At 60.3% G+C, this 16,636-nt stretch overlaps 2 protein-coding genes and 1 pseudogene across 6 annotated transcripts in view; 1 reads left to right on the top strand and 2 right to left on the bottom strand.

Annotated features, from left to right (window-relative positions):
* Positions 1–10,215, top strand: part of JPH3 (junctophilin 3) — a 96,452-nt gene extending 86,237 nt beyond the window's left edge. The window contains exons 4-5 of the mRNA XM_032156245.2: positions 1,605–2,485; positions 8,662–10,215. Of these exons, the coding sequence (XP_032012136.1) occupies positions 1,605–2,485; positions 8,662–8,742 (962 nt within the window). The 3' untranslated portion in view covers positions 8,743–10,215. The remainder of the gene's footprint in view (positions 1–1,604; positions 2,486–8,661) is intronic.
* Positions 10,216–10,309: 94 nt separating this feature from the next.
* On the bottom strand, positions 10,310–16,005 carry LOC116470728 (uncharacterized; annotated as a pseudogene).
* Positions 15,088–16,636, bottom strand: part of KLHDC4 (kelch domain containing 4) — a 68,741-nt gene continuing 67,192 nt past the window's right edge. For all 5 annotated transcript variants that reach the window (XM_032156236.2, XM_058440396.1, XM_058440397.1 and 2 more), the window contains one exon: positions 15,088–15,666. The gene's annotated coding sequence lies outside the window, so the exon portion shown is untranslated. The remainder of the gene's footprint in view (positions 15,667–16,636) is intronic.

Here is a 16,636-nt window from a genome sequence, read left to right as displayed (position 1 = left end):
GTTCTACATGGACCCTCTCTGGCCTATTCCCTGCTCTGTTGGGGGGACACCAACCAGCCCAGCCCGGCTTCTGGGGAGTGACCACAGAGAAGCAGTCATTGAGACCTCAGAGTGGCCCACCCACAGCCCCGTGTGACAGGAACTCGGACTTGGGAGGGCTGGCCACCCACCCAGAGCCACCCAGCCGTGCCTCAAGCCCCATGCCAGGGCCGTGGCCTCAGTCTGCTCAGCACTGCCTCTTAGACCAGCAGGGAGGAGGACGCAGCAGCCCAGCCTGGTGGTGTCCCAGCGTGCCCCAAATCTGCTTGCTAACGTCTCTTTACAAACGGGGGTCCATCTGGTGCCACACCGAGGGTTTCTGGCCACACCAAGGGTAGCCGTGTCTCCCAGACCTTCTCCTGCCCAAAGGTCAGACTCAGGGTACAGTCCAGGAGGAAGCCCGAGCGTCAGAGACTCTGAGATGGGCAGTGGCTCTTGGTGTCCGAGCTCGTCTCGAGGTGGCCGCCCCGGGTAGAGCTCTGAGACCTCCATCCTCAGAGGGAGACTCCCCCAATTCCCACGGAGCTCTGCACCATTTTGGCTCGGGCAGGACGGGGATGCTGGGGGCGGGGGTCCCACTGTTCTGTGTTGAGCCTAGGACCCTACTTGAGATGAACGTGTAACTGTTCCCCAGAGGGTAAGAAGTGCCGCGTTTTTGGGTTTCTCCTAATGGAATAAAGGCGGGCATGGCTCTCGTGTCCCTGCGTTGGCAGGAAATGAGATCCCAGTCGATGTGCTTGGTTCTCATCTCCTGCTGGGGGCTCACGGAGCTCCGGAGAAGCCTCGGGGCCAGTCCTACAATGCTGCCCCTCCCTATCCCGGCCTCGGGGTCGGGGCTGATGGGGACTGAGCCACCGGCAGGCGACAGGGACTCTGCTGGCTGCAGAGCTGGCCCCTGGGTCCTGCGGTGACCGCCCCTTCCGGGGAGCCCCCTGCCTCTGCAGCTCTTTGGAGACCAGGGGCTTCTTGACTCCCTGCAGGTGAAGGGGAGCCCCGCCCTAGGACTCGAAGCCCCAGCAGCCTCGAAAGGTGGGGACGGAAGCCGGCTCCTGGGCTCTCACGCTAGCCCCGGCTCTGGCTGTTTATCAGCAAGACTGTCGCAGCACCCCAAGACACAGTTTCAGGCGGGTAGGGGTGTCGGCGGCCTTGCTGTGACAGCTCAGCCTCCCCAGACTGGTGGTCAGCTGGGGTGAGGGGCTTCCTCTCACCCTCAGGACAGGCGAGTCAGGGTTGGTGGGACCCGAGTCCATGCCCCAGCGTCCCCACGCGCTTTCTGAGCCTTGGGTCTCCCTTGTAGCCTGGGAGCTGCTGTCCGCCCCTCCTGTGGTGCCTGGGCCCAGCCAGTCTCCCTCCAAGTGTCTGTGGGGTGGGGACCACGGGGGTCCCACAGAGGGCTTTGGGAGCCACAGTCCCCACTCCCCTTGCGGTGCCTGCAGCCTTTCAGTGAGTGGGAAGCGCCTCTGCTGCCCTGAGGTTCCATCTGGCGCCCTGGCCCCAGGGACCGCGGCCTTGCTGCGGAACCTGCTGGGTAACGCCGTCTGGTGTCGTCTTGTGTCCCCACACAGGGCTGGAGTACCAGAGGCCGAAGCGTCAGACCTCCTGTGACGACATCGAGGTGCTGTCCACCGGGACACCCCTGCAGCAGGAGAGCCCCGAGCTGTACCGCAAGGGCACCACCCCCTCCGACCTGACCCCCGACGACAGCCCCCTGCAGAGCTTCCCCGCCAGCCCCGCGACCACCCCGCCGCCCGCGCCCGCCGCCAGGAACAAGGTCGCCCACTTCTCGCGGCAGGTGTCGGTGGACGAGGAGCGGGGCGGGGACATCCAGATGCTCCTGGAGGGCCGGGCCGGGGACTGTGCCCGCAGCAGCTGGGGCGAGGAGCAGGCCGGGGGCTCCAGGGGTGTCCGCAGCGGTGCCCTGCGCGGCGGTCCGCTCGTGGATGACTTCCGCACCCGAGTTTCGGGCCGCAAGCAGCCCGGGAACCCCAAGCCGCGGGAGCGGCGGACGGAGTCACCCCCCGTGTTCACGTGGACTTCCCACCACCGGGCCAGCAACCACAGCCCCGGGGGCTCCAGGCTGCTGGAGCTGCAGGAGGAGAAGCTGAGCAACTACCGGATGGAGATGAAGCCCCTGCTGAGGATGGAGACGCACCCCCAGAAAAGACGCTACAGCAAGGGCGGCGCCTGCCGGGGCTTGGGGGACGACCACCGCCCCGAGGACCGGGGCTTCGGGGTGCAGAGACTGAGGTCCAAGGTCCAGAACAAGGAGAACTTCAGGCCCGCCTCCTCCGCGGAGCCCGCGGTGCAGAAACTGGCGAGCCTGCGGCTGGGCGGGGCCGAGCCCCGGCTGCTGCGTTGGGACTTGACCTTCTCTCCGCCCCAGAAGTCCTTGCCTGTTGCTCTAGAGTCCGACGAGGAGAATGGGGACGAGCTCAAGTCCAGTACGGTGAGTGAGCGGCCACTGGGCTGGTCCCAGTGGAGGCAACATCCGCCTCTCCGCTGACCTGGGGTTTCCTGAGGGTTTCTAGCAAGGTCGCTGCTCCCCTGTTCATGTGCAGGGGTGGAGTAGGATGGGGGTACAGCCGGGAGTGGCGGTCCTCAGGTCGCTGGGACCCTCCCGTAGGAAGCCAGGTGGGGCAGGTGTCACACCTCTTTCCGTGAGAGGGCTGTCCCCAGGCTGTCCAGAAAGCACACGAACCTCCTGGCTCCCAGGCAGCATGGGACCCCTGTGCTCCCCGCAACGTGCTGAACCCCAGCTGCTCCAAGAGTCTGTGCCCCTGGTCAGTAGCCTTGCGCCGTGAGATGACCGCCTGAGTGTCCTGGGTCCTGGACAGGAACCCAGAGGCCTAGAAACAGCTGGGGGCGGGGCTGGCCCCGGGGCTGGGAGTCAGGTCAGATACCCTGGGGTGGGGGGCTGCCAGTCCAGGGTTCTCTCACCCATGGGGGGTGTTGGGGTTGGAGCCGGCTCCCACGTGAGGTCCCCTGTGTGTGACTCACCCAGCACCCCCCACCCCCCCACCCCCTAAATTTGCTCTCCTGGGGCAGGCAGCTTGGAGGGAAGAACAGTGTCCGCCTGGGCTAGACTCGGTGCGAGCCTGGGGGTCCTGGTGCCTCACACAGGGCTGGCCTCCCCTTGAAGGGACCCTCACCCTGCAAATCCCACCCTGCTCCCTTGACCAGTGCTGCGGGAATGAAGGGCTGGGGGAATGAAGGACTGGGGGATGGTGGCTACATAGGATCTGCGCATGGCCAGGCCCTCACCCCAGCAGGGCTCTGCTCTCTCGTGCCTGCCCAGACAGTACGTGGTGCTGAACAGAAGTGCTGCAAGCCAGTCTGCCCCTCGGGTGTGAGGACGCAGGGGGGTCCTCACCTGGCCCACATAGGGTCCCACTGGCCATAGATGGGCCTGGGATTCTGGCCCACGTAGGGTCCCACTGGCCACAGGTGGGCCTGGGATTCTGGCCCGCGTAGGGCCCTGGCAGTTCAGGGTAAAGTTCCTCAGGACGGAAGCACAGGTTCTCCCTACCGCTCTGCCAGTGAAGGAACTCTGTGGCCTTGGCTGAGTCTCCTTCTTGATGAAATGGCGGATATGACCTGATGGTGGGGTCCAGGGTAGGGGGATGGCTGGGGAGACAGGCGCTTCCCTCCTGTCTGCAGGGGGCGCTCAGGGCGTGTGGGGGGGGCAGGGGGGCCATCCGTAGGTTTATTGTCGACGCTGCGGCAGGGGTCTGCGTCTGTCCCTGCCTGCGACCTAGGGGAGCTGTGGTTTTCTCTTTCTGCCAGCCCCACCCCCAGAGGAGTCACTGCGTACGTGACACCCCTTTGAAGGGGCACGTCCTGCCGGGCAGCAGTGCCCGTTTCTGCCTCTCCTTGGAACCACTGCGGACGTCTGTCTGTCCTGCTGTGGGGTTTCTAAGATGCCTCCCCCTTCCCCAAATGCCCAGAGAACAGCCCCCGTGCTCCTGCTGGGACCAAAATACCAGCTCACTTACAACTTGATTTTCCCCATTGCAGCCAGAGACGTGTGCGTGGCTGTGCGCACGCGTTTATTTTAGCAACAGCCAAGCAGTGGGCAGGCTGGGAGGTGTAGGGATGGGTTCTATTTTTAGCCTGCTTAATGCACTGGCACTTTTGGGTGCTGTTAAATGAACCTCTCTGGGGTCAATGCACAAGCTGGCCTCTGGGATGAGTTCACTACGGGACACACAGGGTGCTACATGCTGCCCTGGTCCTGCCCGGTCTCCAGTTGGGGCTAATCTGGAGGTCCTGTCAGCCGCAGCATGTCCCACCTGCCCTGGAGGATGCCAGCTGAGCTCCTTAGAAGTGACCACCGTGGGGTACCTGGTGCTGGTACAAACAAGGTTTCTCTCTGTCTCCCTCCCCACACCTTTGGAGCTGTGTTTTCTGCCAGGTCTGTGAGGGGAGATGGGGTGGAGGCATGGTCAGTCCTAAGCACTGTTCCAGGCCCTGTTGGTGGGAAGCAGTGCGAAGCAGGAGGGGCCTGTGCCAGCTGGCATCCATGTCAGGGGACAGGTGTCAGGGCAGTCGGGTGCCAGGCTGGGCTGAGTGCCTTCAGTGCCACCCCCTCACGGGGCTACAGCTCTCTGCAGTGTCTCCCCTGGGCCACCAGCAGGGTCTGGGGGGGTCTTTTGGCCATCCCCCTCCACCATTCCCCACATGCTGCAGAGCTCACAGGCCAGAGGTCCTGGGTCCCACTGGCCACAGGTGGGCCTGGGATTCTGGCCCACGTAGGGTCCCACTGGCCACAGATGGGCCTGGGATTTTGGCCTGCGTAGGGCCCTGGCAGTTCAGGGTAAAGTCCCTCAGGACGGAAGCACAGGTTCTCCGTACCGCTCGGCCAGTGAAGGAACTCTGTGGCCCTGGCTGAGTTTCCTTCTTGATGAAATGACAGATATGACCTGATGGTGGGGTCCAGGGAGACAGGAGCTTCCCTCCTGCAGGCAGCCACGCCCTCACCCACAGTGTGCGTACCTGCTTCCCGGCCCAGAGCATGGGCTGGACTGTGGCAGAAGAGGTGCCACTGACCACCCCACTCCGTCCTGTTCCCCAACTGCAGGCCAACGCCTGGCCCTTCCTCCTAGCTGGGGTGGGGGGGGGGGGGCTTTGCAGCAGGGGTAGCATCAGTGGGCAGGGCTGGGCTCTTGGCTGTTCTCTGCCTGCTTCGGGCTGGCACAGCCCAACCAAGTTGTCATGGAGCCCAAGACTCACAATACACCTGCCCGAGGCCATGATGCCATGGAAAGCTGGGCTCAGGCCGCTGCCCCTGGTGCAGAGGGCTCGGGGCAGCTTGCTCTCTCTCTGGCTGAGTGGAGGTCCTCGCTGTGTCCACACCTCTACTTCCATCTGCGCCTCAGGTCCCTGATGGGCTGGGATGTTGCGGAGGGGGTGGGCCTGGTGCTGCTGTGGCTGCAGGTGCCCCCTGGGCAGGACCTCACCCTCTGAGGACCCTGCTCTGTGAGCTGCATCCTGAGGGGGACAGTTTACAAAGCTCTGCTGACTGGGGTTCAGCTTGTCTGTTGAGCAAACTTTTTGTTTTCTTTTTTAAAAAGTTGCTTGGCCAGGCACGGTGGCTCCCACCTGTAATCCCAGCACTTTGGGAGGCCGAGGCAGGTGGATTACCTGAGGTTATGAGTTCGAGACCAGCCTGGCCAACATGGTGAAATCCTGTCTCCACTTAAAAATACAAAAATTAGCCGGGCATGGTGGCACGCGCTTGTAATCCCAGATACTCAGGAGGCTGAGGCACAAGAATCTCGTGAACCCGCAGGAGGCGGAGGCTGCTGTGAACTGAGATCACGCCACTGCACTCCAGCCTGGGCAACAAAGTGAGACTCCATCTCAAGTGTCTCAAGCCAGGGTCTCTAGGGCCTGAGGGCTGCAGTCCCCAGTGTGAGGAGAGACGCTCGGGCCTGGGAGCTGATGCCCAGGATGCAGCCGGGGGTGCCCCTGCCAGGTGCGGTGCAGAGCCCGGTGGCGGGGGTGGGGGTGCGAGACCTGAGGATCGTGTCTGCTGTTTCTTCTCGTTAACGGGAATGAGATAGGCTCATTGGCTGCTCGTCCCCCAATCCAAATGGAAAACCGCCAGCCGGGGCCGGGCACAGGCGAGTACTCCCACCCATTGCCGCTGTCGTGCCGCGAGTGGTGTTGGCAGAGGTCTCTTGAGGAAATCGTGCCAATGCAGGAGTGGCCAGAGCCCATCCAGGCCACACACAGGGCCACAATGAGCCCAGGGCATGTTGGGGGCAGCTCCCGGAGACCACAGGGAGGGGAGGGGGGCACCCAGATGTGGGCAGGACTGGACCAGGACGAGGAGGGGCAGCAGCTTGCCCAAGGCAGGGCCTCTGCCACAGGGCGGAAGGCTGGGAAGGAGCGAGGGTGTGATGGGTTCCGAGTGCCCCATGCAATGGCTGTTTTGGGCCACATGCTCAAGCAGGCGCCCAGGGAAGACCAGCCTAGGTGCTGGGATCAGGCCCTTCAACATCAGCTACAATGTTGCTTCATCACGGGCAGAGCCTGGGGAAAGGATGAAACTGACCCGGGAGACAAAAGGGTCTCCGGGCTAGACCTCCAAGCAGGAGGCTGCTTCTCTGCTGCTGGATGTGGCATCCAGGCTAGGCAAGGGGACGGCAGGCTGACAGCCCCGGAGGGAGTTCTCCTGGCAAGGCCGTGACCCCACGGGGGCCCTGAGTTTCCATCCCTCCTGCGCGGTGACAGCAGAGCAGGCCACCGCCAGCCCATAGCTCCCACGGTACGGCCCTGGAACGCTGATTACTGCGGGATGTCTGTTGTTGTTTGCGTAGCTTTAGCTTTACTGAGAGAATGCATGTACTGTTCACTTCAGGTGGCCACACTGCACAACCCTCACCCCCAATTCTATCTAGATCAGCTTCATCTTCTTAAACCTCACGACCATTCAGCAGGCACCTGCTGTCCCCTCCTCCCCCAGCTCCTGGCCTCTGCTTTCTGCCTGGCGCCCAGCTTCTCACGCAGCGTGCATTGCTCCCGCATTTGTCCCTGTGGCGTCTGCGGTTGCACGGCCCACGTTTTCCCGGCTGTGTGTTTGTCCTCCACGGGACAGCTGACTGTGCTTCCACTTCGTGGCTGATGTGAATCCTGCAGCCAGGTGTGTGTGTGCCCACAAGGTTCTGAGTGGAGGCTTCACTTTGCCCTCTTAGATTTAGGCCTGGGAGGGGAACTGCTGGGGCCCAGGTGTTTTAATGAATTCTCTTCCAGTCTCTGGGAGAGGAGCCATCAGCAGCTCCCCTCCTTCATGCAGGCCTGAGCAGCCCTCCCGTGGTGCTGCATCCTCTACTCCGTCTGTACCAGACCCCCCCATCATGTCTGTGAAGTCGGACCAGAGGCCAGACTTAGGGGCTTAAAGGAGGCCATGGAAAACCAGTCCAGTAACGGAGGGGGAGGAGAGTAGCCATCCCTGAGGAAGGTGGATCCTCGGATCTTTGGGACAAGCCCTGGTCCATCTGTAGCGCACGGTTGCAGGATGTCTGTGTGGTAGGAATTGGGGGGCTCCGGAAGAAGGGGCTCTGAGCAGCTCCTCCTCAAGTGGGGTCCACATCTCCTTCCAGGTGGCTGTGAGATGCAGAGTGTGGTGGGGGCGGGGGGACTCAGGGGCAAGTGTCCTCTGGAAGCAGACCCTGGGCAAGGCTGCAGTGGGTGTCCCAGCCATTCCTGGGCTGGGGCCACCTTCCAGGAGGCGTCCATTCCCTGTGCAGCAGGTACTGTATCTGTAGGGCAGCACCCACCCCTGCCCTCCTGGGAGCTTCCACAGGGGCCACGCTGCCTCTCACCCCTGCCTGGTGTGAGCAGACACAGTGGGGTGCGGGACTGCAGCAATCACTGCAGAGGGGCACCCCGGGAAGAGGCTCTGTTGTGGGACGTGTCCTACCTGGCCCTGGCAGGCACAGGGAAGGTGGCAGCTTGGTCTGACTGCCCAGGCTGTGCGGCTGAAGAGGGAGGCTGAGGACTTGTGAGCCACTCTGGGGAGGTGGTGGCAGCAGCACTCAGGACGGTGACCTGAGTCCGAGGCAGCTCGCAATTGGACACAGTCCTCCAGAGCCAGTTGGCGTGAGGGGTTTGTTGAGGAAGGTGTGGGGGGAGGGGTTTTGTTGAGGACGCTGAGTTCCAGGGCCTCTCTGCTGGGCCGCGTCCGACACTGGCTACGGCAGCCATGCGGACACTTCTGAGATTCTGATCACAATGCCCTGAGGTCCCAGTTCCACAGAGCAGGAGAAAGCTGCTGACTGGCACAAAGGCCGCACACAGATGTCTGCTCACAGGGGGGCCTGGGTACTTCTCTCCAAGGGGACCCTGGGAGAGCCGGTACTCAGGGTCTCGGGGCCGCAAGGGAATTCCAAGACCAGCAACCTCAGACTTATAGGCAGGTGGGGCTTCTCTCCCTCGTCTGGACTTCAAGGGGCTCGGGGTCTGGTGGGCCTTTGGTGTCCAAGTGTTTCTAACATCCTCCCGTACACTTCCAACCCCGAGGGTCTGCTAGTGTGGTGAGGAGACGTGGGTGGGAGGCGTGGTGGCCCAGGCCGAGCCCCCTGCGGCTGTGGCTCACCTGTTGCCCTCGTTCTCTTCCAGGGCTCAGCTCCCATCCTGGTGGTCATGGTGATCTTGCTCAACATTGGAGTCGCCATTCTGTTTATTAACTTTTTCATCTGATGAGACGTCTCGGTAGCAAAGAGAGAAAGGGTAGAAAAAAGGGACGTTAAAATTAAAAGCAAAACCACAAGAAGGGAAAGACCGCACCTCGGACAGCCCAAGTCCTCTCACAGAAGAACCACACGATTGGGTATCACTCACAGTTTGCCTTTTTTTCTGGGTAATGTTTTTTGGATTTTAGCCAAAATTCTTTGCTTGTATAACACTCTGCTGTGTGGCATGGCAGAAGGAGGCCAGCACGCAGCCCCTCCAGCTCCACGTGGAAACAGAAGGGATCCCGGCACAGGAGTGCTAACAGCGGACGTTGTCCTCGTGATCACACGTCCCGTCTTGGGTGTGGAGGGAGGGTAGCCCAGGGTGGCGCCTCAGCCCCGTGCCCCCTGAGCAGCAGGGCTGGCTCCCGTCGACATGAGCTTGGAAAGTGGATTCACTGCTTCCTCTGTCTAGACGGGTGACAAGTATGGGCGGGAGGCGTGGAGCAGGGTGGCCCACCCCATCGGGCAGTAGCCCGGCCTTTTTCTGTGTGAGATCTGTGCTGCACACCTGAGGGAGGGGGAGGGATCGGCCACCTCCTCCCTGTGAGACGGATGCAGGTCCTTCCTCTTCTCGGCACTGCCCCCGGCCTTCCGTGAGAAGCCGACTCCCCACACCGAGTTTTAAAGCAAAGCCCTTTTCTTCTGCTGCCCACTCACCGTGGGCCCCATTCGGCTGTCTCCCCCACCAGACCCCAGGGAAGCCGGGGCCCACTCCGATCGCCTGGGCTCAGCTAAGCACGGAAGCCGAGGGCCTGTGCCGTGGAGCTGGCCTCGCGCCGGGGCTCTGGGTGTGTGCACTTGCGCGCTTGGCGTGCAGGGTGGACGCGTGGGCTTCCGTGTCCCCAGCAGTGAGGGCCCTAGAGGACGCCTTCTCCCATGGTTACTGACCTCCACGGGTTTTCACATCTTTGTACTGTGCCTGCCTCAACTTCCCCTAACAGATATGCATACTCCTTCCAGATGCCTCAGTGCTACACCAGAGTGGGCCTGGTCCCAGGACAGGAATGTGGTTCAAACCCAGTGGCTTGAAACTTCCTGAGAAATTGTAGCATATCCAGCCCCCCAAAATGTACAATGTAACTTGTTCAGTCCAACAAAAACAGGTTCCTTATGTTTCTGCCTTCTCTACCAGGGTCGCTCCATCACCCAAACAAAAGAACAAGGTTTGCCAGGATGTCCGAGTGCCCCCTGGCCCTGGCTCTCGTGTGCATGGACGTGCCTCAGGGGTCCGGGCACGGCCATACACAGGACCCCTGTGCCCGGGGAGGCACTGCAGGGATTCCCCATCCGGTCGTCTTGGGGCCAGCCCGTCTTATGGACTCTGCCTTGCTTTGCTTATGTTTAGCTGTTTCTCTGCTACCTTTCGAGCAGACTTCTTTACTACACTGCACTGGATTGCTATATTTTTAACCAGAAATAAACTAAAGATTAGAGCATGTTCCAGTTAAATTCAGTTTTATTGTTTTCCGTTATATGTTCGCTCCCCGTTCCTTCTCGTGGCCTGGTCGGGGGGGCATAGGAGAGGGAGGGAGGGAGGACTGAAGGTCATACGTTTCTGATAATGTCGCTTTCTAAAGGGATGTGACATCTTTTTGTACATCTTTTCCGTTTTTTAATATCAAGTGGTTGCTGCAGACCAGAAGTGAACCAAATAAAGCCTCCTGCTCTTTGCGGCTCTCACAATCACCATGCTGGGAGATGGGTTTTGTAATTGTCTGCAACTCTGCAAAGATCACAGCTGCTTTTGTACATTCCAGTAACTGCATGACACAAAACACTACCTGTGAGCGGGAGACACATTCACACCATGAGACAGGCACGGAGGCAGGTATCCCTGAGCGAAGCTGTGCAGATCCAGGCCTAGGGGCTGTCGGCTCCTGCCGTAACACAACCTAGAAAACCAAGCCGCGGCCGGCCCCTTGCCTTCCAGCAGCGAGGGCAGAGGGCAAAGCCACTTCCCTGTGAATTCCAGGATTCAACCAAGGCTAAAATGCCCCGGGTCTGAGAGAATCAAATCTTTAATTAATTGGTTTCCACATGGGGTGATTAAGAGAAGGCTGCTTCCCACCTGTCCGGAGCCCCGGCCTTCCCTGACAGGCACGCAGTCCTTCCACCCAGGCCCAGGGGGACCTGCTTCCCTCCACACAGTCGGGCAGGGCAGGACAGCGTGTGCCCGGCTGGCTGCTGCTGCATGGAGAATTTGATCAGTTTTCATTAACCCGAGAGCAGCCTCCCCAACAGCTTCTTCCATGTGGACCATGAGGCCAGGAGGAAGAAGTGGCATCCCCTCCAGACGGCAGCACGGTCCGCAGGGGGTGGGTGTGGACAGCCCATGGGCCAGGCTGGCATCTCCCCACCCTTACAAGACTGCAGACAGGTCCACCTCTGGCCCAGGAACAGATTAGCCCTGCCCTGGAAGAGCTGGAGATGACCGTCTGCCCCGGGGCCTCTGGTGAACCTGTCTGTGCCCATGGGTGGCCTGTTGTACTTACCAGCCTCTGCACACTCGATGGACTGGTGCTTTCTGAAGTTCAGTAGTGCACAGAATGTGCCTGGATAATTTCAGGAACTTGAAACAGTCTCTTTATCCATTCTTTTGCATCTAGAACCATTAGCTCACAGGATTCCCAAAGATACAGATCAGGCATGCAATGCCTGAGCCGAGCAAACTGACAAGACGGTGGTGATGTAGAAGAGCAGGACAGGGCCGGGCGCAGTGGCTCACGCCTGTAATCCCAGCACTTTGGGAGGCCAAGGCGGGTGGATCACCTGAGGTCAGGAGTTCGAGGCCAGCCTGACCAACATAGTGAACCCCCGTCTCTACTAAAAAAACACAAAAATTAGCCAGGCATGGTGGCAGGTGCCTGTAACCCCAGCTACTGAGGAAGCCGAGGCAGGAGAATCGCTTGAACCTGGGAAGCAGAGGTTGCAGTGAGCCGAGATGGCGCCAGTGCACTCCAGCCTGGACGACAGAGTAAGTCCATCTCAAGAACAAGATACACATTGTAGAAAGACGGGCCCTCCCCTGCGTGCACTCAACTCGCTCCCCTGTAAGGCCCCAAGCCAGGCCATGGGCCAGCAGTCCACGGGGCGTCCACACTCCAGGCTCTAACCATGCCCCTGGCTCTAACCACACTTGCTCCTTTTCACTTTCACGGCCACCCCGGCTGAGGGCCGTCAGTCACCCCCAAAGCACTGCAGACCTAAAATGGGGAGAACTCGAGGGAAATGAAATGTTTTTTGTACTTTTTCAGTTCAGGTTCTTGGTTGTCCTTTACTCCTTCCCCGGGAAGTATTATCGACAGCTGGACCCGTGGGACTGCAGAGGCCCTGAGGCCCGTGGTGGTCCCCAAGCTGCTGGCGCTCCTGGGCCGTGTGCGGCGGCAACTCCCCTCAGTCTTCACGGGACAGTGCGGATTTCACCTCATACTTGGCGGCAGAACGCTCTGCAGGAGAGCGTGGAAGGACTGTCCCCCTCCTCGAGGTCATGCTCAGCTTCTCTGACTCCTCCTAAGTTTGATCCGACTGTTCTTGCCTTTGGTCTTAGAAACTTGACATCAAGGTGCCTATTAGATTTTCGGTCGCTGCCTTCCATAGCTGCAGGTGCTGTGACTGTTTCTCCCTTCAGCCGGCTGACAGCACCGGGCGCAGCAAGCTTCAGGACATCATGACGCTGCCCTCCCGCAGTGCCTTTAACCTCGCCTGGGCCAGGGTCTGCCTCTAGCGCAGGACCAGGATCCCGATTCCAGATAAGGTGGAGGGAGGAGGGCAGAGGGAGGAGGGCAGAAGGAAGAGGGCGGAGGGAGGAGATTGGAGGGCAGAGGGAGGAGGGCGGATGGAGGGAGGAGAGCAGATGGGGAGGGAGGAGGTTGGAGGGAGGAGGTTGGAAGGCAGAGGGAGGAGGTTGGAGGGCGGAGGGAGGAGGGTGGAGGGAGGAGGGAGGAGATTGGAGGGAGGAAGGAGGGCAGAGGGAGGAGGGAGGAGGTTGGAGGGAGGAGGTTGGAGGGAGGAGGTTGGAGGGAGGGAGGAGGTTGGAGGGCAGAGGGAGGAAGGAGGAGGGCAGACAGCAGGGAGGAGATTGGAGGGCAGAGGGAGGAGGTTGGAGGGAGGAGGGAGGAGATTGGAGGGAGGAAGGAGGGCAGAGGGAGGAGGGAGGAGATTGGAGGGAGGAGATTGGAGGGCGGAGGGAGGAGGTTGGAGGGAGGAGGGCGGAGGTTGGAGGGCGGAAGGAGTCACTCAGCTCAGGCACCCAGTTGGCTTCTCTCACGCCCAGGCCGCGTGTCAGGTGAGGCAGTTGGTATGCAGAAACTGAGGAAGCAACTGTCCCCAAGTGCCAAGGAAGTTGCCGGCTCAGCCTTCAAAACAATCAAGGAAAAGTGCAGCTGCCTTTGTTGAAAAAAAGCCAGGCTGTATTTTCACCATGTGCCCCCTGCCTTGAAAATGAACTACGGAATGCATGGCGGGTCGGGGGTGGGTGCTGGAAAGGGACGGAACAAGGGTCCATGGCAAATCACAAAGCACCTGCGGGCCAGCGCTTCCTGATGAGCAGAGGCGGGGGCCGGCACCTGACACTGGCTGCAGAGGGGCAGTCAACGCTACCAGAGGACCTCAGCCACCCAGGTCAGCAACAGTGTAGCAGGGCGCTCAGGAACAGGTGAAGCGATACTGTGAAGAGAAGCTGAATGCTCCTCCCAAACTTCAGCCCACCCATTAGGAACAAATGCTTTTTAAGTCTGTTTCTTCATGAAACCCAAAGTGGAAGTGCCTGAGCTGTGAATGCAGCCACAGCGTTCTGTGCCAGCTTGTTCCCAAGCCTGGGAGAAGCAAGCGGCCCCATGACGGGCACAGGCCACAGCGTGGGCGTGAGCTCACGCCATGTGTATCTGGGTGCTGGGCCCAGGCCGCTGAGTTTCTGGGGTCAGCGGAGCGGGCCAGGCAACAACCTCACACACCTACCTCATGGCCACTTGTCCACCTCGTACACTCCTGGCATTTGGGATAAACATCCTGTCTCAGAGACACCCTTCTCGTGCGCCTATGCCACCTGCTCGCACCTATGCCGCCCGCCCGTCCTCCCAAGTGTGCACACCCATCCGCCATCCTTCCCCCATGTCTGTGCCCCATGGGACAGAGGCCTCCAGCTACACCACCACTGCTCGTTAACAGCTGCCATCCACACCTAGGAAGCCTCTTCCAGCCCACGGAGTGGCGGATGGGGTTCTGCTGTGCACGGGCTCCCCAGGGCCCTCCCAGCAGTGGCGGATGGGGCTCTGCTGTGTCCTTCTTGGTCATCTTCCTGGGCCTGCAGCAAAACTCAGCCCAGCAGCCAGGCAGCTCCTTACAGAGGCTAACGCCGGGTCTGGTCTCTGGTGACCCCAGGCTGCTGTGAGAACTTGGGACCCCTGAGATCAGAACGGCCTTCGGGTCCCAGAGCTTCCCACACAATCATGTGTGGAACACACCAGGAGATTCCAGCGGATATGGGTTCAACCTTGACCACCAACCTTGACAACCCAAGGGCTGCCTCCCCCGACCATAACAGCCAACTCCTCCTCCACAGCGGCTCTGCCAGGCACCGAGTCCATAAAGGGCAGCCCCTGTTCGGCAAGGAGGGTGGGTCTGCCGGGGGCTCCCAGACCCTGGGGTCAGGCTGAGAGAGGAAGATGGGTGTGAGGGTGCGGGGGCTGGGGGGCGGGCCCTGCAGGGCGGTGCCTGGCCCGTCCTGCACCCCCAGCCTGGGAACCGCTGGCTTTGTCACATGGGCCTCTGGGGAGCCCGCGTCCCCAGGTGTGGCCACATCAGAGCACACTTCTCGGGCAGCACCTTCCCAGGCAGGTCCGTGTTCTCCTCCGGGGCAGGTGCCCCCTCCTGAACGCTGAGCTGACCTCTCTAGCAGGACTCTGCTCATCTGCACCATTTGCCATTTCCACAGAAACCCTGTTCCAGAGCCTGGCGGAGAAAAAACCCACAGGGGCCTCTCGGCTCAGGGGAGCCACGCGGAAGAGGCACCCTCGCTCCAGCTGCAAACACCTCTGTGAACTCGGACAGAAAACAGTGTTAACCTGTGTTTCCTTCCAAGTCGGCCCTGGCGCATGTGAACGGCTTGATAATACTGTGTAGAATCATTCCGTGCAATGACAAAGAGAGAACTTTTCTTATTGATTAAGTGGTTTAAAAAGTTACCCTGAGCCTTTTCTCTTTAAGCTGGAAAGATAGCTTGATTACTTACAAAATGAAAACCAAATAGTTTTCCTAAATGAATGTAACAGTTTAAATCATACTGTTATGAAAGCAAGGAACACTGTCAAGATTAAAAAGAAATTCTGCTCCTTTTAGTAATAAGCAATTTTGTGTTACACTTTGGAACGCTTATCTCATTACAAACCACCGTCTTTACTGAACTTCCTTCCGCTGCAGAGCTGCGCAATGGATGTGTGGACAGAGCTGGGTGGCACATGGAGGCTCTCCTGGTTTCCGAGCAGGAAACATGCTGTGAGCAGGAATCGCGAGTGAGTCCTGTGGCGTCCCCGGGTCAGCACACGCGGGGTCCTCAGTCTCGAGTTCTGTGGCGTCCCCGGGTCAGCACGCGCAGGGTCCTCAGTCTCAAGTGAGTCCCGTGGCGTCCCCGGGTCAGCACGCGCAGGATCCTCAGTCTCAAGTGAGTCCCGTGGCGTCCCCGAGTCAGCACGCGCGGGGTCCTCAGTCTCAAGTGAGTCCCGTGGCGTACCCGGGTCAGCACGCGCGGGGTCCTCGTCTCGCTGGCTCACCAATGGTGGCCAGGGCATGCCTCCCCAAGTCCTGAGTCTCTGCAGTGGTGACCGTGGCATGTCTCCCCCAGCCCCGAGTCTCCCGGCAGTGCAGGCAGCGTGGGCATGGGGTTTGTCACAGCCTGTAAGTGAATGGAGGACACAAAAATAACCAGAGAGGCAGGCTCTGCCCTCTGGGAGCGCACAGGCGGTTTTTTAAATGCGTGAGTTCATGTAATTAAACGTCCCCGTTTGTTTCTCAGGGAGTGGTTACTCAATTTCTTCCCAGCCAGAGCTTTGTAAACCTGCGCTTCTCACCCCTCAGTGATGCCTGGGTCCAGCCTCTAAAGGTGGGTCCCCTGGGTGGGCTGCAGCCAGTGGGGGCTTGGAAGCGCTCTGAAGGTTGAGACAAGGAAAACAGGTGTGAGCTGGACTTGGGGAAGCCGGGTCACCGTGGTACCTGCACTGTGGCCCTTGGCCATGACAGCGTGTCAGCTTCCGGCAGGGACTGCTTGTGTGCCTTGGGACACCACCGTCAGGACCCCAGTGACCAGGCGTGGCCAGGCCCCGGATGGCATTGCTGCAGCTCTCTCGCGAAAGAGAAATGGAGGTGACTGCAACCTGTGCCGGGAGCCATCTGGGCTACGAAAACGAGACTGGCCTCCAGCACTCACGGCCTCCACACAACACTCTTACACTGCCCAGGAGAGCAGCGGTCACTAGCAAGTTCCTTCCATGCACAAAGGCAGGCAGGCTGAGGCCGTGATCACAGCCAGAGCACGGCTCCTTTTCCTTCCGGGCTGGGGAACCACCATCCCCCGCTCCTTCTGGAGGAAGGCAGACTATTCTCTGATGGAAACCATCAAGCACACAGCGCCACCTCCTCACTGCAACACCCGAGTGCCACATCCAGCGCGGGGTCTCGCCTCGTCACCTGAACATCACGGGGAAGGAGGCGCCTGTGGAGAGCCCTGGGGAGGGTATCTCTCACCAACAGGCATCTTGGTATTTGGTCCCCCAGTGACTTTGTCACCTAGCCAATGACATCCTGCTTGTACCAACTCAATTAAAAAAAAAAGTCAGATGTCAAATTGCAATCAACACTGCTCTCAT

The sequence above is a fragment of the Hylobates moloch genome, unplaced genomic scaffold, assembly GCF_009828535.3.
Source record: "Hylobates moloch isolate HMO894 unplaced genomic scaffold, HMol_V3 SCAFFOLD_6, whole genome shotgun sequence".
Lineage (NCBI taxonomy): Eukaryota > Metazoa > Chordata > Mammalia > Primates > Hylobatidae > Hylobates > Hylobates moloch.
The sequence above is the reverse complement of the archived record's forward strand: the minus strand, read 5'-3'. Positions and strand labels throughout refer to the sequence as shown.